The following is a 27,652-nucleotide window of genomic DNA, read 5'->3' on the forward strand; positions in this document are numbered from 1 at the left end:
TAGATTTTGTAAATGATTATTTATTATTATTGAATGTACTTGGTTTTGAGTTTATTGTTACAGCAGTATTTATTTCCAGTCTGATAAAGGATCTCAACTCGAAACGTTATCTATTCCTTTTCTCCAGAGATGCTGCCTGGCCCACTGTGTTACTGAAGCATTTTGTGTCTATCTTCGGTGTAAACCAGCATCAGCAGTTCATTCTTACATACATTTTTCCCCATACATGTTATGTACGTACTGTCTACTCATTATGCTTTATCATCATCTGGCAAGCCTTGCTAATGACGGCTACAAGCGGATGTCAATTGGTAGCCAATGGTAAAAATTAGCTTCTCCACAATCTACAACGATCATATACAGCATTGAGGGCCTGGATGGGTAGGGGTTGCTTCTGTGTGTGTTAAATGCACCTACTGCAAATTATTCCTCAATATATTTTCAGTAATGACATTCACAATTGTTGATCCTTCAGCGCGGGAGAGCCCCATTTCGCATTAATGTTATAGACTACACTGACAGCTGCTGTCAGAAGAGAATACAGACAGGCCCAAAATTGAATCAAATCACCTCATCAGATTAATAGTGCACTGTTAACGGCACATCGTAATAGCCAATACCCTGGAGTGATTTCAAGGTACTGCTAATAAGAAGATGGGAGAGAGGAGAAGAGGGAGTGGCCGGGGTGCGTCCTCGGGTAGAGTGAAGGAGTCAACAAGACTTGTAATCAAGGACGAGTAGCACCTGGGCCATTCTTCTCCCCTCTCCCATCGGGCATTAGCTGCAGAAGTGTGAAAACCCACAGCTCCAGATTCAGGGACAGTTTCTTCCCAGCTGTTATCAGGCAACTGAACCACTACCAACAACTAGAGAGCGGGCCTGAACTACTATCTACCTCATTGGAGGCATTCATACTATCTTTGATCAGACTTTACTGGACTTTATGTTGAACTAAGTGTTATTCATGCTATTCCCTTTATCATGTATATGTACACTGTGGATGTCTCGATTGTAATCATGTATTGGTTTTTCGCGGACTGGTTAGCATGCAACAAAAAAAAGCTTTTAAGAAGGAACGGCAGATGCTGGAAAATCAAAGGTAGACAAAAGTGCTGGAGAAACTCAGCGGGTGCAACAGCATCCATGGAGCGAAGGAAATAGGCAACGTTTCGGGCCGAAATCCTTCTTCACAAAAAAACCTTTCGACTGTACCTCGGTGCACGTGACAATAAACTAAGCTCTACTCAACTCAACCCATAGAGGGCTGTGGAGGCCAAGTCGATGGATATTTTTAAGGCAGAAATAGTTAAATTCCTGATTAGTACGAGTGTCAGAGGTTATGGGGAGAAGGCAGGAGAATGGGGTTAGGAGGGAGAGATAGATCAGCCACGATTGAATGGCGGAGTAAACCTGATGGGCCGAATGGCCTAATTCCGCCGCTACCGCTTATGACCTTAAGACCAATCCCTTCCGCCGACTGCAAGAGAAGCGAGGTACCTTCTAGTTCCTGATCCGTGGTCACAGTGACAGTCAGCTGGGTGGGCAAGTGACATCACATCCAGACCATCACTGCCGATCCTGTCCTCGCCCGATGCCCAAACACACACACAGGCGCACACAATTCACAGCTAAGTCACTGGCCGGTAATCAGAAGGGCGAAAGCCAGATGCACTCTCACTCGACTAAGCGAGGCGCCGAAGCCGGCATCACCGTGCATCATTTAGTATTGGCACCGGCTGGATACCGATATTGCTGGAACTCTTGACCGGGTAACTCGCGGGGTTCATGGAGACGAGCTGGGTGAGTCTCTAGCGCGTTGTAAATTATATTTTAAAGAAGGTGAAGGTACAAAATGCTGGAGTAACACAGCGGGTCCAGACAGTATCTCAGGCCAAAAAGGTTCGGTGATGTTTCGGCTCGGAACCCTTCTTCAGACAAATAATTTCAACCCTATCTTAAAGAATCATATTCCCTGCATTCATTTTGTATCTTTTTTGAAAGAAAGCCTATCCTTTACAACATTTTATACAGCTGTAATGCCTCGCTGGCACACACGCCAACATTGTAATTCATTCCGGGAATTTAAATGTCCTGCGAATTTAAATTTCAATGATTGTTTAAGGAACGTAAAGAGACACAAAATGCTGGAGTAACTCAGCGGGACAGGCAGCATCTCTGGAGAGAAGGAATGGGTGACGTTTCGGGTCGAGACCGCTTCTTCAGAGATCCAGAGATGCTGCCTGTCCCGCTGAGTTACCCCGGCATTCTGTGCTTATCTTCGGCGTAAATCGGCATCTGCAGTTCCTTCCTTCATGCACGTTTTGAGGAAGGTAGCGTTTTGGGAGCGTTTTAATTGGCGCACATCAACAGCAAGTTTCACATTTGTGTCTGTTTTTTTTTCTCTCTTCTCTCTCTCTTCTCTCTCTCTCTGTCTCTTCTTCCACCCTCTGTGGTCTGATTCGCCAGGCTACCGTCACGTTGAGCCACGAGCAAACTAAAGTTTAGTTGCTTGGTAAAAGATTGCCATCCAGGGGCCGGCGCAGTTGAGTCTTGAAATGATTCTTGTTCCGCCACAGAGAGTGGGAGAGGGAGGGAGAGCGAGAGAGAGCGAGAGAGAGCGAGAGAGAGAGATATTCTCTCATTAGGTTAGCTGTGGTACCCCAGCATGCTACAGCTTTCTTATGTTGATACCACCCATGGTAGGAGGAGCTCTGAGTGCGTAGAAGGCGTCAGAAGTCCCGATTTTCCAACTTGCATCTCGCAGGACCTTTTTTTTTCTAGACAGCTCTATGCAAAAGAAAAACTTCTACAAGCAAGTAAACAGCGGATGAGTCCGCTCGGAGCTGAGAACGCCCACCCAGGCAATCTGCCGGTGCGTGGCTCCGGTTCGCCCAGTTCCACATTATATATATATATATATATATTTTTTTTTGTAAAGCCTTGGAAAAAAAAAGGTGTCCTGATTCGCGCACAGAAGCGCACTATCACTAACCATGTCGTATCCTCAGGGTTATTTGTACCAGCCGTCAGCCTCGTTAGCTCTTTACTCGTGCCCGGCTTACAGCACCAGCGTCATTTCGGGACCCAGGACGGATGAACTTGGTCGGTCTTCGTCGGGGTCAGCCTTCAGCCCCTACGCCGGTTCGACCGCCTTCAGCGCCCCTTCCCCGGGCTACAACAGCCACCTCCAGTACAGCACCGACCCGACCGCTGCCTTCACTTCCTACGTGGTAAGTTCTGCTTTCGCCTGTGTTTCAACCACACAATGAACGGCGCTTCGCCGACACCGTCTAACGCACCCTTCTTCACAAACTTTCCATGCATCTCAATCTGTTATTTGAACGCTATTTGATTTTAGATAAGCGTTGGGGAGGGGGGGGGGGGGGGGGGGAGAGGGAATGATGTTTAATATATATATATATATATATATATATAATCAGCTGCTCCAATAATCTTCCAAAGCTGGCAGGTTTAAATATATTATTTCACAATGTTGGGGAAAAAAAGGGTTTACAATTGAATGCGTTTGGTACAAAACGCGATGTTGACGGCTGTTTGTAATCACAGGGATCTCCCTATGATCACACTACGGGCATGGCTGGATCTATAGGATATCATCCGTACGCTGCCCCTCTAGGCTCTTACCCTTACGGCGACCCGGCTTACCGGAAAAATGCCACCCGAGATGCCACCGCCACCCTCAAAGCCTGGCTGAGCGAGCACAGGAAGAACCCTTACCCCACCAAAGGCGAGAAGATCATGCTGGCCATCATCACCAAAATGACCCTGACCCAAGTGTCCACCTGGTTCGCCAACGCCCGGCGGAGATTGAAGAAAGAGAACAAGATGACTTGGACCCCGAGAAACAGGAGCGAGGACGAGGAGGAGGAAGAGAACATTGATCTGGAGAAAAACGACGAGGATGAACCGCAGAAACCTTTGGAGAAAGAGAACTCGTCGGAGCCAGAGCCAGGTAAGAAATTAATGAATATTTTAGAGAAATCAATTCCAATAATGGCGCAGGGTTGATTGTTGGTGTATTATTTATAACGCACGCATATGCAAAAAGAACACACCGGATTTTCGTGGGAATTGTAATTTTCGCTGCGTGGAAATGTCTCTGCAACCTTAATATCTTTTTGTTTGGAAAGATAGACACACAATGCTGGAGTAACTCAGCGGGACGGGCAGTTACTCCAGCATTTACCCGCTGAGCATTTTGTGTGTCTATCACCGGTGTCAGGCAACAGCATCTACAGTTCCTTCCTACACACCCTTTAGAAATACTGCTTGAAAGTGAATCCCATTGTAGAGTTTAAACATGTGTACAATTGTGAATCTTCTTGTGAAGTGAATGCAATTAGATCGCGATTAAAATGTTTGATTAATGAAATGTGATGTTATTGTCTCTCTCAACTCTTTGAAACAGGGGAGCAGAAAAACGTGGTAGAAATTGCTTGCGAGAGGTTTCAGGAACAAGACCTCGGTAAAGAGAGTGAGCAGATCCTGAGCGATTCGGAATTTAAAGATTCGGAGGAAAAAGAGACCCTTCACTCGCCCAAAGCTACAACTTCAGCCCTGGCTCTTCCTCATCGAACGGAGCTCCGACGCGAAAGCCACGACTCCGACTTGGAAAATGCACATACAAACCTAGTCCATACTCTTGCCAGCGACACGCCGAGCTGCACTGTGACTTCAGTCATTCACTCGCCCCCGGCTGCAAGCTCCAAGCCCAAACTGTGGTCTTTAGCGGAGATCGCCACCTCGGACAAGTCGAAAGAAAGCAACGAGCAGCAGCCGAGCGCTTGCTCGGGCCACGGTTGCGCTGTGTCCGCCAGCGCTGCATCGCCGAGCCGTTCACCTTGCCCCTACCCGAACAGCGCCGTGTTGGGCCGGCCCCTCTACTACACCTCTCCCTTCTACACGGGCTACACGAACTATGGCACTTTCGGACACCTTCACAGCCACCACGGAGGTAGCAGCACAAATCACTTCAGTTCTAATGGATTAAGTCAGACTGTCTTAAGCAGAGCAGAAGTATTGGCAAAACTGTGTCCAGAATCTAAAACAAAGAGCCCGGCGCCACTAGACCAGTGTAAGGACGCGTCGCCTTATGAATTGAAGAAAGGTATGTCCAACATTTAATAATGGTTCTTCGCCGAATCTCTGGACACTATTATCTTGCCATGGCAAATTTCGCCGTCTATGTGGTATAAAGTAACAAAGAAGTTTAGTTCCTGTTATATTCCAAACGGTCGATTCAAACTGTCCGAAAGTAACATCTGAAAAAAACCCGTCTTAACCAACCACGGATTAATTTGTATTGAGACTAATTCTGTATATTTAATGTAGCATTTTTGTATTTAAAAAAAGGATAATACACCCTCTTTGAAGTAAATTATGAAATGAGTCTCTTGTACAGATATTAATGTTGTTCTTTCGTATAATATATATACATATATAATATAAATCTGTTTTTTGAAGTGTTTCATAATTAACACGGTAGCAATTTAATTTAAGACGAAAGCTGTTTCTCTGGAAATCGGAGGAAAATAAGGTCTCAACAAAAGACACACACAAAAAATACAGAATATCAAAGATCGCTGCTGGCAAAAAAAAATTGTAAATATTTAATTAAAACACAGTTTTAGCTTACACACCCAGGCAAGCATTGCTGTTGGCTTGTTTTGTTTTTTTTTGTTTAAGGGTTGTTAATGCGTTACTTTAAAAGACAATTAATCCAGACTAGAGAGTGTGGCACTTTAACCGTGCAGCTGGTGAAGTAGAGAAAACTGGCTGGAATAATAAGGCGAAAAACTCAAGTGCCATCCTTTAACCTAATTACATCTAATCAGTGTCGTGTTTTATGCAAAGCAATCAGCTGGTGAACTTTGCTAATGAGTTCGATTTTATGCCAAATTTAGTCCTCATTACTATCGCAAAAAAAAAGGCATAGTGGTGCGATATACGAGGCAATGAAAACGGAACACTCAGTGACACCAGCATTAGATAATGTCGCCTATAGCCCTCTCTCTCATCACCAACTCTCGCACAGTCAACTACTTTTTGGTGTATCGCGTAAATTCGTTTAATTTCCCCGGTGTTGGCCACAAGATTTTTCTTAGGGTATTTATTTTCCCTGCCTATATTTTCCCATCCTCAACGTTACGATGAGATTGAGATTGGAGTCCCCCGTTCAGTTCAAAAGTGTTAACTTGAACTTTTCCCCGGTTCGCAGGTAGGTGTCAGACTTGTTCTGAAAAGAAACCCGTGCTACTTTCCAATAAGTGCCAAAAAGATTTTGTTTATACTTAATTAATAAAATCACACACACACACACCAGCCTCAAATAACAGTCTTTGTTCAACACAAACCTCCCAATTCACAAACCCGGGGACTAACAAATGATGATAAATCTTGACGAAATATGGGAAAGAAATTCAACTCATTATTTGCAGAGAATACGGCCACTGACCCGAAAATGTCACCGTACTTGGACGTGCGATGCGACGATAACCAGGTTTTTTTTTGTGAAATATTGTCTCTGTGCACGGAGTGGGCAGGAAGAAGGCGAGAGTAAAACAAATCTTTGAAATGTATTTTTGTAAGCTTTTACTAATTTATGCGGCTGTTTTTTTTCCTCTTCTTCTCTATCTCTCGCGAAACAATGGACTCGGAAATGTTTGTAAATAAAATCTCAGCCTGATTTTTTCCAAACGCGACTTGATGTTTTCCTGTTTTCAGCTTCTGTGGAACCGCAGTCAAAATCCGAGCGGCCTAATTTAAAAGATCAACAGATTGGGAAATCAAATATTAATGACGGACCATCTGATTATTTCGCCACAGAATAGGGGAAAACAAAAAAAGGCTTATTTTTAGTGGCAATTAAATTGAAGATGTCAGTCCCATCTTCCTCAATTGAATTTAGATACATAGCCTGTTTAACGACAGTGCAATTCTGCCCGAACTATGGGTGGTTTAAGGTTATTGAATGGAAATGAACTCATGTAAATTTCGTACTTGGCACGTATATATATTTAGTTAACGACTAATTGCCTGTGGAATTTGTATTTCTCGGTCCTGTGCTTCAGAGATTCAGCGATTTTTCCTAACAATTGCATTGTTAACTTATCACAATCTAGATGGTTCCACAAATAAGATGAATAAAATATATATTTTTAATATCGCAGTCAGTTCCACTGGATGAAGTTTAACGTTGCTGCCATTATAACCAATTAGACATATTCAGAATTACTTGTCATTGGTCTATGATTAATTCAGAACCTAAACATTTTCAGGTGCAGCACACACACAGTCACACACGCACGGACACACAGACTCACACTCACACACACACAGACACACACAGACTCACACATGCACGCACACATTCACACACACACACACACACACACACACGAAATTACACACACACGAACATACAGACACACACACACACGAACATACAGACACACACACACAGGCACATTCACACACACGAACATACACATACACACACGAACATACAGACACAGGCACACACACAAAAGTTATCCATAATCAACGAATATGATGCACAATATGTTATTTCCATTTTGCAATGTTATTTTTACAATTACCTATAAAGTACATTCGATGATTGGTTCCCCATTTAAAAGACACGGACTGATCTTATTAAATGTGTAATAGCAGTGAGTTTAACAAAGCGTAGAAAAAAGGGCAGATTTACTTATCAGTTCTCTTTAAATTACAGTTTCTCCAGCAGGATTGTTAAACGGTGGATTGCTATTAATCTTACTTCATTTCATCTTTCTAGGCTTTCAGTAAATTGTGCGAAAACGTCTCAGGAGGCGAACATAAATACCCTTGTAACAGTACAAAAATGTTCGGAGTCTCTCGGACTCAAATTCAAATCAGAACTTCTATTTTTATCTGGTGTTAAAGTGTTAGCTTGTTTGGTGTGATTGCAATATATCATCAACCAAGGCCATAATTATTAGTTTCTCCTCGCCTCCTCCCCCATCTGGTTTCTTGAAGTGTAATTTTTTGTTATACAACACATAAAATAACCTGCAGCTTAAAGTTATGATCAATTTCAAGCAAGGAATTAGTAGTAAATTGCTTTTTTTTTAAACATGGAAACTATGCAAATTAGTAGTGTGGCTATGGTGTCTATTTTAGGAATTAAATTAATCTTTACTTAATTTTCAAGGATTAGTATTTTACAGGCGGCATTAGTCCTAAGCTGATTTTTAAAAATATTTTTCTATAAAGAAATGATCTCTCGTGAGTTGTTCCAAGTGCGTAAGCGCAGATTTACAAACGCAGTTGCCAGTGTTTCACACACACAGTGAGTGTTTCCCAAGCCCCAGACCTGATTCCAGTTACCTTGTGGTTTTTGACTAAATGATATGGTTTTTGGGAGGTTGATGGCTTGCGTAGGATTTGCAGTTGTAGAATCTCACACGAGACTTCCTCCGAGGGCAGCTTTTATCTCAAGGATGACCGGTGGCCGAATGTATTAATATTTATAACTGCCGATGCAAGATCACAACAGTTTTCTTACAGGGTGCCTGCGTTTTTTTTAGTTTCACCCACTTAAGAAATGAAAAAAAAAAACATTTAATGGTGCTCTGAGCTCAGTCATCCTTTCTTCCAAACGCTCGGAATATGTATTATTTGATCACAGCTATCAGTAGGCAATGCAGAATATTCGTGACTGGTGGAGCATTATATGTTCACGCACTTGACTGAGCAGCAATGTGCATATAGGCGCACAGATGTAAATAACTACAGTCCATTAACCCAGCCCAGGTTTACTGGTGTCCTCGGTTAAAATCGAAAATAGATGACTTCTTGAAAAATAAGCAGGGAATTAACGAAGGGTTGATCGAGGTTAAGCGGTTCAAATTCAGACGAGACATTTTCATACCAAACAGTACTTAACAAATGTTCTTGATCATCACCTCCCCACGCCTCCCCCCCCCCCCCCCCCCCCCCCCTCCCTCCCCCCCCCCCCCCCCCCCTCTCCCCTCCCCACCACCAAAAAAACATTTCACACCAGTCAGGCTGCTACCTAATCCGACTTTAAAGTACCGCAAACACTTTTTTTTTAAGAAGTGCTGATACCGCTTACGATGTTCCTAGTACTGATCTTTAAGTTGCCCACACACCCACCGCATTGCGTTAAACACCCAGCGGGTAACGATGCAGATCTTCGGATTGTTGTCGCATAGAGCAGGTAAAACGAGGGAGGGAAAACAAGGTTTATTTTCACAGGGTCTATTAAGTTTGAAACTGAAGGCCCGAGGAATACTCGAAACGTTGCCAAACACAAAACAAAACACCCTGGAATAGATAAGGCTTTACAGAAAGTTTTGAAAATGCAAATCAATGCACTTTTGATGGCCCATATAGATATGACACCCACGTATTTATGTAAGAAACCTCTCTACAGGATATCACTGTTTGTAATATTAGGAAGGGTGACAATGCAAATGCGCATCTTTAATAATTAAATAAAATATCGATACAAGATAAGAAAGGTGAAAGACAGATAGTATTAATTCAAACAGCGTTTGCATTTATTCACAAGGGACCTTAAGCAGAGGAGAAACACTGGATGTCGCCCCATCGCTGGGGATTACGGTATTCCAGGTAACCAAGGATCAAGCGAAAGGAACTATTAAGGGAAAACAAACTCGCGCTAAACCGGGAAGTTGATTTTGGCATTATCCCGTTGAAATCAGCCCCCTTCCATTCCAAACCAGGACTGTGTAGCCCGTTCAGCTCGCAGCTGCCCATTCTAGCTCGTCCCTATTGAATAGCGAGAGGTGAAAAAGTCTCCGTCCCCTTCCCAGGCACGAATTCCTGACATTCTTCTTCCACTGCATAGTCTTTGGAGCGACACGGGGCAGCGGTCGTTCGCAACCTCAGGGGGAGAAAGGGGAGGGAATGACACGGCACAGTATCACTGCTCGCATCTTCGCGTCTGACTTGTAGTAGTGTTGAAAATCAGGCTGGACAAGGGTGCAGACCCGAAAGGTCGCCTGTCCATTGCCTCCAGAGATGCTGCCTGGCCTGCTGAATTCCTCCAGGCGGCCCAGGCAATGCAATCATCTCGGAAGAAACGAGACGTTTACCCTCGGCTCCTTCTAACCGACTGGATAACGTGTGGGGATATATATATATCATACATACATATGATATATACATACATATATATAACACACATACATATATGTATATATATATATATATATATATACATACACATACATATAGATCACTCTCACACATATATTATATATATAGATCACTATATAGAAATATATCTATATTTATTTATATAGAACACACACACACACACAATATATATATATATATATATATACACATGTGTATATATATATATATATATATATATTGTGTGTGTGTGTGTGTTCTATATAAATAAATATAGATATATTTCTATATAGTGATCTATATATATATAATATATGTGTGTGAGAGTGATCTATATGTATGTGTATGTATATATATATATATATATATACATATATGTATGTGTGTGTATATATATATATGTGTGTATATATATATATGTATATATATATGTATATATATGTGTGTGTATATATATGTGTATATATAGTGTGTGTATATATATATATGTGTGTGTGTGAGAGTGTGTATATATGTGTGTGTGTGTGTGTGTGTGTGTGTGAGAGTGATCTAATATATATATGTGTGTGTGTGTGTGTGTGTGTATTTGTGATTATATATATATATACACTCACTGACCTTTTTTCTCCCCGTTTATCATATTGTTTACAGTGTACTATGTTTATATATTCTGTTGTGCTGCTGCAAGTAAGAATTTCATTATTCTATCTGGGACACATGACAATAAAACACTCTCGACTCTTGACAAGTCGCTGAAAGCAATGAACTAGTCGTTGTCACTATCCTTGTTATCTTCCTACCGGACAAACCCAGTACCACTATAAAAGAAAGGGAGGAAAGGGAGAGGGGAAGATTATTTTAATTCATCACAAAATTGATGAATGCGTGGAAGGAATTTGAAGAAGGGCCCCGACCCGAAACGTCACCCATTCCTTCTCTCCGGAGATGCTGCCTGTCCCGCTGAGTTACTCCTGCATTTCGTGTCTATCTTCGAATGAATTCTTAATTTGCTGGTGATATCAAAATAAAATCGTGCCACACACATCACACGCTGCATTCAAACGCTCCACTGTTCAAGGTATTGTTTTGCAACTTATAACTCTCGTGAGATGTATGATCAGAACCATTTTCATATTATTCACCGGTATTCCTTTAAAATAAAACTTTAAATTCTCTTACGATTCGCCTCGGCGCTTCGAAAGAGAATGGATAATTCCGACCAATACATTTTAGCTGGGTTGGCGCGATCTCACACACGCTTCCCTCCAGAATACATTTAATATTCCAAATAGTCCCATTTATTGCCGAGGGGTCCGTGGTTTACTGGTTACAGAACATATTGAATCGCACAATAATACATGCAATCGGGAATTGAAAGCAAATATCGGTGTGAGTTTGCCAACTGTGCCAATCCATATGCAGTCAATGTTTTCTTTAAGTCCCTTAAAACATTCATGTTAATATTCTGCTGTGCTGCTGCAAGTAAGAATGCCGTTGTTCCATATGACAATTTAAAAAACTCTTGACTTAAAAAAAAACAGGACTTAACATTCAAATACGGAGAATACTTAACACGTGGTAATACTTTGGAATCAGCTATTGTGTTTATCAAAAGCTGCATGGCAAGTCCAATTCCAAGTTGTTATGCAACTTGAAAAGTTTATGTGGGTGAAGCTGTTTCTTATTTGGCCGTGCCCGCTCTCTCTCTCTCTCTCTCTCCACGGTTAAAGTTGAGCCGGCCTATTTAATCTACCGCCGTCACCCCCAAATAAACTCCAGCTTCCGGACAAGGTGTGAGCTGATTGCTTCTGTGCTCTTGTGTCTGCGTCGGGGAGTAAAAGGTGGCGTTTGCACACTACATAAATAATCATTTGGAGAGAAAACTAAAAAATGGCCTACAAATCGAGTCCATCTGGAGCTGATCGCGATGATCAAAGGGCCCGGTTTTGCTTGGGCTGAAATGTTAGTCGTCTGTCTGTGTCCTGCGAGCAGATTTAGGAAACTCGCTTCTGTACCCAGAGCGAAACATTGCACTGATCCCAACCCTTGACACGCACCCAACGGGGAGACCGCTAAGAAAGCAGGCAGGATACATTTGTAGGGAAACATGGGATGACGGACGAGACCTTAAAAAAAAAAGAAACGACACAAACTTTGTTTGAAGTGCTGGCTGGCGCCGCGGATGGTAAATCTGCGGCAACTGCTTATACATCGCCAGCCACTGTGTTGCGTATGTCAGGGTAGTTCTGTTAGTGTGGTAATGAATGTTCGGGCCATCACTAACGTAAGTAAATCAAATTATAGTGGAGAGTTAATAATTTCTTCCACTGTTTTCCTAATTGCTTTAAAATGCCTTGTACGTACAATGCGCTCGGCGCCATCTGAAGACCCTTTCTTAGAAAACCAATAGATTTTAGTATAGAAATTACAACTAATTTTACGTGCATTATCTATTGGTCTAATTGAGAATTATACGCGCCGTACAAATACTTATGTGTACTTAGAAGGGCGTCGTTGTATTCTGACTAGTCCGTCTCTCCTTCTCCGTCCCCTCTCTCCTCTCTGCCTGTCCCGCTGAGTTACTCCAGCATTTTGTGTCGATCTTAGTTATTTATTTCCCTAAATTGACACTAGTCAGCGTTATATCGGGCTCAAATTTTTCATGCTAAAACGCGCGTTTCATGCCACCGTGTGCAGCGCGACTTTGCAAAAGCCTCAAGTGTTCTTGAGAAAAAATGGGTTGTATGGAGAACAATTCTTAATCGGTTGAAATAAACAGCAGTTGACCGACCCCTCCATGAACGGTCTGCATTTTGGCTCCTAATATGTGTATCCATAGGGGAGGTTATTCCGGGAAATTATCTGAAATGACATTTTCAAACTCACGCCTTTTTGACTAGGACTAGATGCAGACAGAAGTGTTACATATTCCAAGGATCACCCAGTATAATTGAGTTGCATCACCCTTGCCAAAGGTAAGTGTCGAGGCGTGTAGGCAGGAAGAGCAGATGCTGGTTATACAGCGAGGATAGACACGAAATGTTGGAGTAACTCAGCGGGACAGGCAGCATCTCTGGAGAGAAGGAACGGGTAACGGCGCGGGGTATATGAAGAAGGGTCTCGACCCAAAACGTCACCCGTTCCTTCTCTCCAGAGATGCTGCCTGTCCCGCTGAGTTACCCCAGCATTTTGTGCTTATCTTCGATTTAAACCAGCATCTGCAGTTTCTTCCTACATATTTTGAGGGCAACCTTAAGCGCTTAATTTGTTAAATAAAAACGAGTGCGTGGAATCGAGACACAGGTTCCCTGTCACGTTAGAATTGGTTGGCATTTTGGGCTAGTAGATTGGTCGGAGGGGCCGAACGGCCGATTCCTTTTACTCTCCACGGATTATACAAAAAATTTTTTGACCTCTTTATTTTTTGACCAAAATTACAAACCGAGTTCCCGATTTCTATCTCTGCTTGGCGTCTCTCATCATTCCCCCATGCCATTTGTAGATTTCGTTGTAGATTTCGGTTGCGGGATCTTGTTCCCTTTTGTAACTTGGGTTATGGAGCGGAAATATGAATAGATTACGGATTAAAAAATAAATAAAACAAAACACCCCGAAAATTAATGACATAATAGCGGTCTGTTGACAAACGACGTGGCATGCTGTTTAGTTTATTGTTATTACCCAAATGTGTGCAAGTCAGTTTCACAAATCAAGTTTACACAAATAAACCGCTAGAGGCAGCGAGAAGAGCGAGGCTGCCACTTCAGAACAACATCAAAATTCAGTTAGAAAGTGTAAAGGGAATCCGATCACTTTTGACCCAGTTAAGATTATTAGTAAGGACATGTGTGACTGGCAGCACACCAAGTCTTACCAGGAATTCCCCCCCCCCCCCCCCAGAAAAACAACAATGCCTTAATACTTGTCAGCTTTCTCCACCCATCGATTCTTTTTTTTAAAAGTAACCAAAAATGCAAGATGCTGGAGAAAACAGAAGCGACTGCAGAACAAGTAGCTGTTAAAAAAAAAACCCTTTGTGCCTGTGTCTACTTGCAATCTTGTGGCATTTTCTTGACAAAAAGGGATTAGACTGGACTGCCGGCGTGGGACCAGGAGAGCCAGGCTGGAGTAGGCACTTCCAGTGAAATCGCAAAGGGGATAAGGGGTCTTGCTTTATTTAATCATCGAATCCCGAGAATGAAGCTCTTAATTAATTATAGGCGCTAAAAATTCAGCCCAGCTGTTTCTTTGGCTCTGGCTCGAGTGGAGAAAGGTAAAGCCTGGACTGAGATACGTTAGAGCACATTTGCAGTCAGTTTCTAATGACAATCCTTCCTGAAAATGACTGATAGTTGATTGGCTTCAACGTTTCTGGTTCAGAGTATAGAAATCGAGCCGGTGCGTAAGCAAGAATTTGCAATAAAAACATTATTAAAACAAAACTTTTAAATATGTACGTTGAAATTGTGCTTCGGCCTGCAAGTTGTTACTATAATCATTTATACAAGTTTTCAGAAGGAAAATATACTTTAAAAAAACGCATGTTTAGTTTGCGTTTAATAAGTGGGTTTCAAAACCAGTGCAAAAGCAACGGAGATGAATCAGAATGTCCTTTGTTAAACCGAACACAGACACAAAGTGTGGAGGAAGGAACTGCAGATGCTGGTTTACACCGAAGATCGACACAAAATGCCGGAGTAACTCAGCGGGACAGGCAGCGTCTCTGGAGAGAAGGAACGGGCGATGTTTTGGGTCGGAACCCTTATTCAGATACATGTTAATCTCGTTTTCCCTAGTCCAGAGGGAACAACGGGTGACGGTGTAGAATTCTTGCTGTCGTTCAGATGGCGAGCTAGAATTTAAATGATGCGATATACTTCTTTCACTTCGAGTGTACGGTTTAAACCGCCTTTCTATTTCCTCTTATGAGTCGATTTATCACATATATAACTAATCAACTCGATATGTGTAGGAAGGAACTGCAGGTATTGGATTATTACCGGATGCTGGAGTAACTCAGCGAGTGAGACAGCATCTCTGGATAAAAGAATGGGTGGAGAACCTTCTCCAGCATTTGTGTGTACCTTCGATCTTCCAGCATCTGCAGTTCCTTCTTGCACACTTCATCAGACTTCATCTGGTTGTCCGAAGAAGGGTCCCGTTCGTCAACGTCACCCGTTCCTTCTCTCCAGGGGACGCTGCCTGACCCGCTGAGTTACTCCAACATTTTGTGTCTAATCAACTCAACACTAATATAGAGAGGTTTTTAGGTCCATCAAAAGTGTACTGAACTTTTGAATCCATTGTCAAGCAAAAACTCAGAGGAGGAACTCAGGAGGAACTCAGTGGGTCAGGCAGCTTCGGTGGAGGGAATGGGCAGGTAACCGTTTTTTCAGAATCCAAACTCTGAAGAAGGTTCCTGGCCTGAAACGTTACCCATCCTTGTTCTCCGGGGATGCTGCCTGGTCCGCTGAGTTACTCCAGCATTTTGTGTTTTTCCTTGGTAAACCAGCATCTGCAGTTCCTCGTTTCTTCATTCTCAGAATTGGTTCTATAGATATTCTTGGGAATATGGGTGCATGCACAGACTCGCAGTGATATTTGCATTTTACAGTGAAGCGAGCCAACTCCAGTTTTGGACGGCGGTGACTTCTGTAGCGTAATTTAGGAATGACATTTCCAGATCTGTGTTTGTACAAGCGGCTCGACTTACACTGGTTGCAATATAACCGGGAAAAGCAAACACCATATTCTCCCAGCTGACTGAGTAGGAAGCTCATAAACTACAGAATATTCTGCTAATAGAACTAAAGAGGAACGCGGAGCAGACACATTTATGTTATTTTGTACATTAGGAGACTGCAGGTCTTCGTGTAGGAAAGAACTGCAGATGCTGGTTTAATTCGAAGGTAGACACAAAGTGCTGGAGTAACTCAGCGGGACAGGCGGCATCTCTGGAGAGAAGGAATGGGTGGCGTTTCGGGTCGGGTCTGAAAAAGGGTCTCGACCCGAAACGCCACCCATTCCTTTTCTCCAGAGATGCCGCCTGTCCCGCTGAGTTACTCCAGCATTTTGTGTCTACCTGCAGTTCTTCGTCTTAGCTTCGCTTGTAAAAATGGATGAAAAGCCACTTAATCATTGGAAAAGGTTCTTCTGGTCTGTAAAATAGTTTTGACGCGTCAAATAGATGCACATTAATATCTAGAACAGTGGAACTAGAAGGACTATTATGGAGGGGAGGGGGCAGAGAATTCCAGAGATTCACTACCCTCCGAGAGACACAATTTCTACACACCTCAGCTATAACAGGCCTCTTATTTTGGCCAAAGTGTTCTTCTTCACAACTATCACACTAGTAAGAACATCTTAACATCTACTTAGTCAAACTCCTTGAGGATCTTGTATGTTTAAATAAAGACACTCATCCTGATGAACTTTACTCGGTTGCATTCTCTCTCCATTTAGATAACGATTCAACTCTTGGCCCACAATTTCCATTTTGAACATGATGCCAAGTTGAACTTTCTGCCTGAACGTGATCCATATCCCTCCATTCCCTGCATATCCACGTGCCTATCGTAAAACCTGTTCAATGCCGTTATCATATCCAACTCCATCACCACCCATGGAAGCACATTCCAGACACCCACCTTTCTGTCCAAAAAAACTTGCCCCACATATGTTGCTTACACTTTGCTTTCTCACCTTAATACATCCCAGGATACTTACCTTCAACTGGAAAGGATCCATTTATTCCAACTCTTTGTTGTCTATGTTAATGCCACGTACAATCCATTCTTCCCCTAAGACCATGGGCATGCTTGCCTTCATAGTATATAAAAGTTGGGACGTTATGTTTTAACTTTAAAACACACTGGTTGGACTGCACTTGGAATATTGCATCCAGTTCTGTTCGCCAAATAAAAGGAAACATATGGTCTTGTTGAGAGAGAGTCATCTTGATGCCTGAATTGAAGGACTATAGTCATGGAGAGAGGCTGGATGCATAAGAAGGATTTGTTTTCCCCGGAGCGAAGGATAATAAGAGACATATTATATAGTGTTAATAGCCAGAATCATCTTTCCCAAGTGGGGGTATCAAAAGCAAGAGGACATGGGTTTGATATGAGAGGAAGATGTTTTAAAGGGGATTTAAAGGGTAAGTGGTTGATATCTAGAACTCACTGCCAGAGGAGTAGTGGAGACAGATGCAGGCATTACATCTAAGAAACTCCACACATGCACTGAAGTAGGTAAGGTATTGCAGAATAAGAACCTAATGCAGGCAAATGAGATCAGTATTGATGGACAAAATGGTCAAAATGGGCAGGGTGGTCCATGCAACTCAGTGGCACTATCACCTGATTCTATGACTCTACCAACTAACCTCACCACATCAAACAAATATCAGTTTTGGTCAGCATATTGAAAACCTGTCCCAGTATTAAGGTCATAAGCTCACAAGGAATAGGAGTAGAATTACGCCATTCGGCCCATCAAGTCTACCGATTAATCAATCACTGGCTGATCTATCTCTCCATTCTCCTGCCTTCTCCCCATTGCCTCTGACACCATGTACTAATCAAGAACAGTGGAACAACTGTGAACAATAAAAGTAAACATTCAAATGGAACAACTTTCTGACAACGAACAATGTACAGCATTTAGGTTTAGTTTAGTTTAGAGATTCTGCGCGGAAACAGGCCTTCAGCCCACCGAGTTGGCGCCGACCAGCGATCCCCGTCACACTTATACTATCCCACACACTAGGGTTTACAACTACACATTTACAAGTTTTTACCAAAGTAAATTAACCTACAAATCTATACGTCTTTGGAGTGTGGGAGGAAACCGGAGCAACGGGACAAAATTCATGCTGGTCACGGGGTGAACGTACAAACTCTGTACAGACAGCACCCGTAGTCTGATCCCGGGTCTCTGGCGCTGTGATGCAGCAACTCCACCATGCTGCCCTATCTTTTATTTTAATTTCCAAATTTACAATGGGCACTTGGTTCAGTCAAATGTTGGGATACCTGTACCTGTGTTATACCTGCTTCCTCCAGCTTTCTCGCCCCCCCCCCCCCATTCTAAGCAGTGTATAGAAGGGACCTGTGCTGGAAAGTCATCTCTCTATTCCCTCCACAGATGCTGCCTGACCTGCTGAGTTCCTCCAGCACTACGCCTTTGGCTGGGACACCTATAGTTAGATGCTTATTAAGCTGATTTTCTGTTCTGTTTTCTTTTCTGTGGGAAAGAAGGGAGGAAGTAGATTGAAGTTACATTAAAGAATGTTAAACATTGCCAGGAACAATTTCCACAACAAAAACTAGTAGCTGTGAAGCCTCCTGAAGACAGTAAATATCTCGTGACTTTTCAGAGGAGCATTACCCAGAAAGAACTTGCACCAAAGGACAGAAATCTATGTTAGAATGAAAGAACTGAGGATGCTAGTTTATACCAAAAATATACTGCAGACACAACTTGCTGGAGCAGGTCAGGCAGCAGCTCTGGGGAAATCCTTTTTCTAAAGAGATGTAAGGACGGGTAAGCACAAAATGTTCAAAGAGGTAGATGTTAAGGATCATTTTGACAAGGGGGCAGCATGATGGCACAGCAGTGGAGTTGTTGTCTTACAGCCCTTGCAGCGCCCGAGTACCGAGTTCGATCCCGACTACAGGTGCTGTCTGTACGGAGTTTGCATGTTTTCCCCGTGACCGTGTGAGTTTCCTCCCACACCCCAAAGACCTACAGGCTTATATGTTAATTAGCTTGGTATAGTGTAAATTGTCCCCAGTGTGTGTAGGATAGGGTTAGTGTGCGGGATTCACTGGTCGGTGCGGACTCGGGCCTGTTTCTGCGTTGTATCTCCAAACTAAAAATAAGAGGAAAGGGAGGTTGAGGTACAGAGGTCTAGGCAGGAATTTCCAGAGACTGTGGCTTCAGTAGTTGAAGGCTAGACCTGCATTAATGCAAAGGAGGATGCAAAGGAAGGCGGAATTGTAACGCTGCTGATATTTCGTAGGATTGCTGAGTTATTTGAAAAGAAAATAGAGACTCACAATAAATACAATGACTGGGACCGGGAACTTTGAGAGGGAGAGATACAAGCCTGGAAATAGATCAATGCACCAATTGGGAAAAATCCAGCTGTGCCAATGTAAAATTCCAGAGAAAGGGAATGAAATCATTCACTTTGTGAAATGTTCACGATTAAGGAAGATGCATATTGCAAAGGAAGGTTGCAAAGAAACTATAAGGTCATAGGGCAACAGTAGGTGAATCATTTTGATGCCAATGTAGTTTTGCTCAGTGTTTTCGATCCACATCTATTTTGTGGTTAGACTTCAATTTGAATTGTGGAAAAATATTTAAATTAAAAAGGGCCAGCCTTTACAAAGGTGCAAGATCATGTTAAAAATAGTATGTCCTTCTTTTACACTATTAACCAATTAATGTATGGAAATTATACAAACGTTAAATTAATTCTGTAAAACTGTTCATAAGTTCATAAGTTATAGGAGCAGAATGGGGTGGGAGATTGCAACCTTCACGTGGTCCGCCCTGTTTCGATGAATGCAATCAACCTGACGTGCACAATCAAGTAAGATCAAATAGAACAAGTTGTCCTACAACTTTAGGCTGTGCACGCCATACGCAAGAAGAAGAGGAGGAGCAGAATTAGGCCATTCGGCCCATCGTCCACTCCGCCATTAAATCATGGTTGTTCTCTCTCTCCCTCCTAACCCCATTCCCCTGCCTTCTCACCATAACCCCTGACACCCGTACTAATCAAGAGTCTATCAACTCCACCATAAAAATATCCATTGACGGCCTCCGCAGCCTTCCGTGGCAACGAATTCTACAGATTCACCATTCCTCTGATAAAAGAAATTCCCCCTCATCTCCTTCCTAAAGGTACGTCCTTTTATTCTGAGCCTATGCCTACTGGTCCTAGACTCTCCCACTAGTGGTAACATCCTCTCCACATCCACTCTATCCAGGCCTTTCACTATTTTATGGAGTTTTTTGTCTCTGGAGCTGTACAAAATGTGTCATTTGCAGTGAGGATATCATTGATGAATCTTGTAGATAGTTGGCAAGGGATCAATGTAAGTAACAATTATCAATGTTAAGGGTTGGATAGAGTCATTTGCACACTTCCACAGAACCTGCAACGGATAAGACAGCATAATTCAATTACTTAACAAAGATGATATTTGATTTTTATGCTCTGATGACATATCCAGAATGACAACAGTCTCTTGACACTTGGTTTATGACACTATTAAATAGATAATAGTTTACATTTCTATTTAATAGTAAAATAACATATTTTGTTCAGATACTGCTTTTCTCTAAAACTAGAGTCTTATTCACTGTAAGCAAACCATAAACTCTATTTGCTTAAGCTTGATAGATGCAAATGTAAATGTGCACTTATTTAATTGGATCAGGTCCCAAGATAAAAGAGATAAACTGCTCCCAGTTTGCCAAGTTATTTTCAGAGGCATGCAGTGATGTGTGTAGAGAAAGTTAATGAAGAAGCTAAGAGACAAACTGTACTTAAAATACCTTGTGTCTAGACTTGCTGAAAGGAAGCCTTGAGTTTTTTTTTACATGCAGGGGAAATTAAACTGCATGTTCTTCAGTGGTACAGGTTAATTTAGATTAGTTTAGTTTAGAGATACAGTGCAGAAACAGGGCCTTCAGCCCACCAAGTCCGCGCCGACCAGCAATCCCCACACATTAACACTATCCTACACATACTGGGGATAATTTACGATTTTACCCAGCCAATGAACTTATAAGCCTGTAGGTCTTTGGAGTGTGGGAGGAAACCCCTACGGCCAAGGGGAGAACGTACAAACTCCGCACAGACAGCACTCATAGTCGGAATCGAAACCCGGGTCTCTGGCGCTGCAAGCTCCATAAGGCAGCAACTCTAACCTACAAACCTGTACATCTTTGGGATGAGGTTTGTGGAATATACAAGCTCAACGCTACAAAAATTAACAGCACCCTCAGCCACTGCAGATCATTTATGTTGTGTAGGAAGGAACTGCAGATGCTGGTTTACACCGAAGATAGACACAAAATGCTGGAGTTACTCAGCGTGACAGGTGGTATGTCTGGAGAGATAGAATAGGTGACGTTTCAGGCCAAGACCTGAAACGTCAACCATCCCTTCTCTCCGGAGATGCTGCCTGTCCTGCTGAGTTACTCCAGCATTTTGTGTCTATCTTCGGGGAATTAATTTTCTTCTCCAGATAGGTTCTGATAATGCCCGATGAACTAAAATGCTGTTTCAAGTTACTTCAAGTGGGCAGATTTTTCTTTCCCGTGTCCGCAGCTTTGATTATTCTGTCGTGCGGGATACAATCAGACATCTGGAGCAAACGCAATGATTACAGGACTGCTTGTATCACTGTATTTACTTGTTTTGTGTGTGTGTGTGTGTGTGCTACATCCATATGCATGAGACATTAGCAGACAGTTATTGATACAAACACAGTTTTCGTTGCTGAAGGCCTTCTCCGGCTGATTGCCAGCGTATGCATGTTGGCTTGGTGGAAGCTGATTAGTGAGATGATTTACAGCCTAACAGAAAGGATGATACTGTCAAGTCTGCAATTCAAAAAGACATGATAGCATCCCCGCCAGGCTTCACACATGTTACTGTAAACCACCCAACAAATCAAGACATACTCCACAAATACCTGAAACAGTCAAGCAATCAATTGTCCACTGATTAAATGCAGTCTGTATTACCAGCTTCCCTGGTAATTTGTTTCCTTGACAATAGTGTCTCCTAGCTGTACGTAACCACTCCTCCTCACCTGTCCAACTGTGTGAGAATGTCGATATCTCAGGAGCACAGCGGGGCGCCCAGTACAACAGTGGCAATATTGCTCCTGTTTCAAACCTTACAAATGGCAAGACAATACGTCTGAATGGTGGCCTGGAGAACACAGGGGTCAAATGCTGCAATTCCAGCTACATACAGTTGTTCCTTTTGTCGCCAGACTTTTTCGCCTGTTCATTAATAATAAAACAAAATCTTTTCTCTTCACTGCTTGTTCTTGATGGAGAAAGCCTTACTCTGCAATAAACTTGGGGGACTTTGATCTCACCCCCATTCACTTGGGCCCTTTTTTTCCTCTCCGTCGAAAATCAGTGGCAAAACTATGTGAACTTATTGTTCACACTTGCTGTGCTTCTGGTTCAGAAAGAACTGATTTATTGGCTTGTCAAGGGAAGCATTGTTCAAGAAGGCAATCAAAAAGCACTTACCTAGCTAAACTAAAATTACTGCCTTTTCTCTGGCTAATTTGTATAACTCCCATGGAGCAGCTTGGAAAAGATTTGATGAGGCATAAAATGATGATTAATGAATTTATTGCCCAGTGCTCATCAAATAGGAGTGTGATTATGTTCTCTCGGTGTAGTGACTGTTGTATGTAGAGAATAGCCAGGAACATGTCATTCAGTATCTCAGTAGCAGTAACGCTATTAGATTAATCAGATATTGATAAAATATACCTTATGCCCCTTGGGCTTTCTTTTCGTTTGCAGTTTTTTTGGCTTCTTTTTCTTCTCATCTATCTCCCTCAATCTTAGCCTCGCTGTGCATTTAAAGCCATCTGCGACCATTCTTGGGTCCGCTGCCAAATTTCACTTCTGAACTCATTGTCTGCGTCCTTGCGACTCTGATATTTTTCTTCGGCCACTTTTGTCCCCCTTGCTCTGGCATTTCAAGTCCTTTTCACCCCGTGTCGTAACCCCCCCCCCCCCATTGATTGAAGATTCTTGCGGCCTCTCTGAACCTCCTCTGTTCAAATCCACTTATCGTGGACCCTCTCGCCTTCAGCCACTTTAAAGGCTTCATGTTAAACCTTCTCATTCTTTCTCGCTGGTTCGGCGAGATTAGAACCTCGCCAAAAAAAAGCCTAAAGAAAACACAAGACGTTGCGGGATGGACAAAGCCTGGGCTATAACAACACCAGCGAAGAAAGCAACGGTATACACTTATAACGAGACGCAAGTATTATAGCTGATGGAAAGAAGGATAAATGGAAATAGGGAGAAAAAGGCAGGAAAATAAAGATATCGGCAAGAAATTTAAAGAAGGTGCATGCAGAAAGAAATGGACACAAAAGAAACATGCCACCATGCAGAGTTAAAAGAAAGAAAGGTTTCAAAAAGTAAATGGAAAGTACATTGACTTTTGTTTTAAAAGGTAGCAAAATATTTTTTTTAAAACGTAAAGTTGTCAAGAATCATTGGTTAGTGTCATGTGATACCAGAGGTGAAGGCAAATGATAGCGTTGGTCTATTCATAGATGTTAAAAGGTTTGTTCAACGGTTTCTTATATGATCCACTTCTGAGTCTGTCTGACCCATGTGACCTGGTAATTTTTTAGATGTAACAGAGGCATCGTGAGGGGACTGGAGAGACAAAGGATGATTTGATAGAAGGTTAAATGAGAAATGTGAGGAAAGGTGCTGCGGAGAGAATCCTGCTCAGTTTCCAGCCCTGAGTCACTTTGACTATTGAAGTGGTAAAATGAAGTAATTGGATAAGGTGCAAGACAAACTGGCACAAAGGGTTTTGGGTTTAAAATAGAAAGGCACGACTAAATGATAATTTGAAAAAATTGACTCGAGTGACAACAGGAGATATGTCAAGATAAAGACATTCAGAATACTCCTGCAGGCACTGCTGCTCAACAAGGGAGAAGTTCTTAAATAACGATACTGCAATTTCACAGTTACTCATGGTATTCTTCGACATAATGGGTCAAACAATGTACGGTGCAATTTATCTGTTCCATCCAGCAAAATAAATACTTCCATTCTAATATAATGGGAAAGTTGAGCAGCAGAGTGCCACACTTGCTGGAGCTGCTGCAAAACAGCAATTGATAAGGTGGCTAAAATGTATATTTGAGTCAATAAGAAGGTTAAAATGTATGTGTGTTACTCAGGTATAGTAATATGTACTATTACTGAGAGGTGGCACAGTGGCAGAGTTGCAGCCTCACGGCACCAGAGCCCCAGGTTCGATCCAAACCTCAACTGCTGACTGTGTGGAGTTTGCACGTTCTCCCAGTGACTGCGTGGGTTTCCTCCGGGTGCTCCAGTCTCCTCCCCTATCCCAAAGACGCGCGTATTTGCGGGTTAATTGTCCTCTCTAAGTTGCTTCTAGTGTGTGGGTAGGTAGATGGGGAAGTGGAATAACGTTGAACCAGTGTGAATGGGTGATCGATGGTTGGCATGGACACAGTGGGCTTGTTTCATAGAAACATAGAAACATAGAATATAGGTGCAGGAGTAGGCCATTCGGCCCTTCGAGCCTGCATCGTCAATCAATATGATCATGGCTGATCGTCCCACTCAGTATCCCATACCTGCCTTCTCTCCATACCCCCTGATCCCTTTAGCCACAAGGGCCACATCTAACTCCCTCTTAAATATAGCCAACGAACTGGCCTCAACTACCTTCTGTTGCAGAGAATTCCAGAGATTCACCACTCTCTGTGTAAAAAATGTTTTTTCTCATCTCGGTCCTAAAAGATTTCCCCCTTATCCTTAGACTGTGACCCCTTGTTCTGGACTTCCCCAACATCGGGAACAATCTTCCTGCATCTAGCCTGTCCAACCCCTTAAGAATTTTGTAAGTTTCTATAAGATCCCCCCTCAATCTTCTAAATTCTAGTGAGGACAAGCCGAGTCTATCCAGTCTTTCTTCACATGGAAGTCCTGACATCCCAGGAATCAGTCTGGTGAACCTTCTCTGTACTCACTTTCCATGCTATATCTCTCAATCGCTGTTACCCAAATACATGATTTTTTTTTCCACAGGAGCCCGTTTTCACAATGGGACTCTTGATAGCCAAAATGAAAATGGAAAAGGAGGGGAAAAAAGGTGACTTTTTCAAAATAGCAGACATAATTAACTGCGAGCAGCTTTATCCATTGGTGAAAATCATACATACTTCATTCAGATGGGTGGCGACCAGAATCGTCACCTAACCATGTTCTCCAGAGATGCTGATGATAAAGGGCCTACCCTACGAGCATGCGACTGCATGCGGCGAGTGCGACCAAACCAGAAGCGGGGGCCGCGCGGAGGTCGAGTGAGTGATGTGAAGTTCGAGCGAAGTCCACGGGAAGTTCGCGCATGACGTACGGTGTCAAGATGCTGCGTACGGCGTCAAGACGCTGGTTATGCCCGTCGAGGCGCTGCGTACGGCCTTAATGTGACCGCGGGCCGGCAGGCCGTTGCCGCGGCGGAGTTTTTGAACACTGTCAGTTTTCCGGAGCCCCGCGCAATGTCGGGACCAGCTCCGCACAACTCCATATGGCTCCGGCGATCGAAGTGGGACCGGCCCCGCGAGGCCGTATGGCTCAAGCGACCACGTTAGGTCGCGCTTGCCGCATGCTCGTGGGACAGGCCCTTTACTCGGTCACTTTCTGCCCATATTTGATTCTAAGTTCCTTCTCATCAAGTCAGCACTCACCAAAATGTAATCACAGTTCGCAGGGATTCACATCAGGAGGATCTCACTATATCACCACGTTCCTTCGCCAAACACGTTGTATTTAACATTCAAACTTATTTTATTCTCACGAGGGACAGGAAGCGGGGAGCGGTTTTTAATTGAGTTATTTCCCCCTAGTTCTGCTACAAAATTGCAGCAAGCTAAATTAGACTGGAGACTGGGATCTGCATATCAGATTGGAAACTGTCATGTGTTGGTCTGGAAATCAATTCAATTTGCTAGACTTCCTTCACAGTAACACTGTGGATATTGTGCAAGATTTGTGCACCCACCGCTGTGTCTCCACTCCAGTTGCAACCATTGCAAATCTGCGTTCATTTCTAAAATAATGAAAAAAACATTAGAGCATTTTCTTACACGAATTTGTACATGTTGTTTACAGAAGGTTTGAAATGTATCTTGCACGAGTTCACTGCGAACGTTTTCCTTCGATCCTGGAAACTGTAGGTGGGTCTTTAGATTTTCACTACTTGGCAGAAGACTTGCTTAGGACCAAGGTACGGTGGCGCAGCGGTAGAGTTGCTGCCTTACAGCGCCAGAGACCCGGGTTGGATCCTGACTATGGGTGCTTGTCTGTACGGAGTTTGTACCTTCTCCCCGTGACCTGCGTGGGTTTTATCCTGTTCTTCCAGGTTCCTCCCACACGCCAAAGACATACAGGTTTGTAGGTTAATTGACTTGGTATAATTGTAAAAATCGTCCCTAGTGTGTGTAGGATGGTGTAAATGTGCGGGGATCGCTGGTCAGCGTGGATTCAGAGGGCCATAGGGCCGGTTTTCGTGTTGTTTTTCCAAGCTAAAATTAAGAAATGGTAGTTCCAAAATTTTAAGTCCTTGCCGATTATAATGTACACGCATGTTATTTTGTCTTGCAGCTAAGATATATAGAGTCATACAGTCATGCAGCGTGGAAAATGGGCCTTCACCTCAACCCGTCTTTGTCGACCAAGATTCCGGATGAACATGCCACAATGTGATGCTGCCTAAACGCTTCTGCTCTCCAATTTGGTCCTCAAGGTCGAGGAAGCGTCATGTTTAGTTTAGTTTACAGATTCAGCAGAGAAACAGGCCCTTCAGCCCACCGAGTCCGCACCGACCAGCGATCCCCGCTCATTACCACTATCCTACACTAGGGAGACAATTAACCGACAAAGCTGTCGCTTCTTTAGGGTGTGTGAGGAAGTTCTCAGAGAGAACCCATGCGGCCACGGGGAGAACTGAAAGCGATGTAATGCCCCTGTCCCACTTAGGAAACCTGAACGTAAACCTTTGGAGACTTTGCGCCCCACCCAAAGTTTCCGTGCGGTTCCCGGAGGTTCCCGGAGGTTTTTGTCAGTCTCCCTACCTGCTTCCACTACCTGCAACCTCCGCCAACCATCTGCAACCTCCGGGAACTGCACGGAAACCTTGGGTGGGACGCAAAGTCTCCAGAGGTTTCCGTTCAGGTTTCCTAAGTGGGACAGGGGCATAAAGGCAGCAACTCTACCGCTGCGCTACTGTGCCGTCCCATATAATGTAGAACTACAGATGCAGGTTTATACCAAAGATAGACACAAAATGCTGGAGTAACTCAGCAGGTCAGGTAGCATCAGCGGAAAAAAATGGATAGATGACGTTTCGGGTCGAGTGCAGAGAACTATTGAACTATAATGTTTAGTATAGTGTTGTTACTATATTGTAGCTGTAGTGTCACAGAAAAGTATATTCTGGCTATACCAGAATGGAAGCTAATGAGATAATTAATGCAAAACAAAAAAAATCATCTAATTGTTTAAGACGGAACTGCAGATGCTGGAAAATCGAAGGTAGACAGAAATGCTGGAGAAACTCAGCGGGTGCAGCAGCATCTATGGAGCGAAGGAAATAGGCAACATTTCGGGCCGAAACCCTTCTTCAGACTAA

The 27,652-nt window shown here is 43.1% G+C and overlaps 1 protein-coding gene across 2 annotated transcripts; it reads left to right on the plus strand.

Moving 5' to 3' along the window:
- Nucleotides 1-1,331: 1,331 nt before the first annotated feature.
- On the plus strand, nucleotides 1,332-26,887 carry irx5a (iroquois homeobox 5a). 2 transcript variants are annotated; one of them, XM_055648442.1, is made up of 5 exons: nucleotides 1,332-1,800; nucleotides 3,009-3,230; nucleotides 3,568-3,973; nucleotides 4,430-5,128; nucleotides 26,626-26,887. In XM_055648442.1, exons 1-5 carry the CDS (start codon nucleotides 1,786-1,788, stop codon nucleotides 26,709-26,711), a joined length of 1,428 nt encoding a protein of 475 aa, XP_055504417.1. In that variant the 5' UTR covers nucleotides 1,332-1,785; the 3' UTR covers nucleotides 26,712-26,887. The 2 variants fall into 2 exon arrangements, with proteins under 2 accessions (XP_055504417.1, XP_055504418.1); XM_055648443.1 differs by lacking the exon at nucleotides 1,332-1,800 and having other exon boundaries at nucleotides 3,103-3,230; nucleotides 3,638-3,973.
- The last annotated feature ends 765 nt before the right edge of the window (nucleotides 26,888-27,652 follow it).

This window comes from Leucoraja erinacea, chromosome 17 (genome assembly GCF_028641065.1).
Source record: "Leucoraja erinacea ecotype New England chromosome 17, Leri_hhj_1, whole genome shotgun sequence".
In the NCBI taxonomy this organism is placed as follows: Eukaryota; Metazoa; Chordata; class Chondrichthyes; order Rajiformes; family Rajidae; genus Leucoraja; species Leucoraja erinaceus.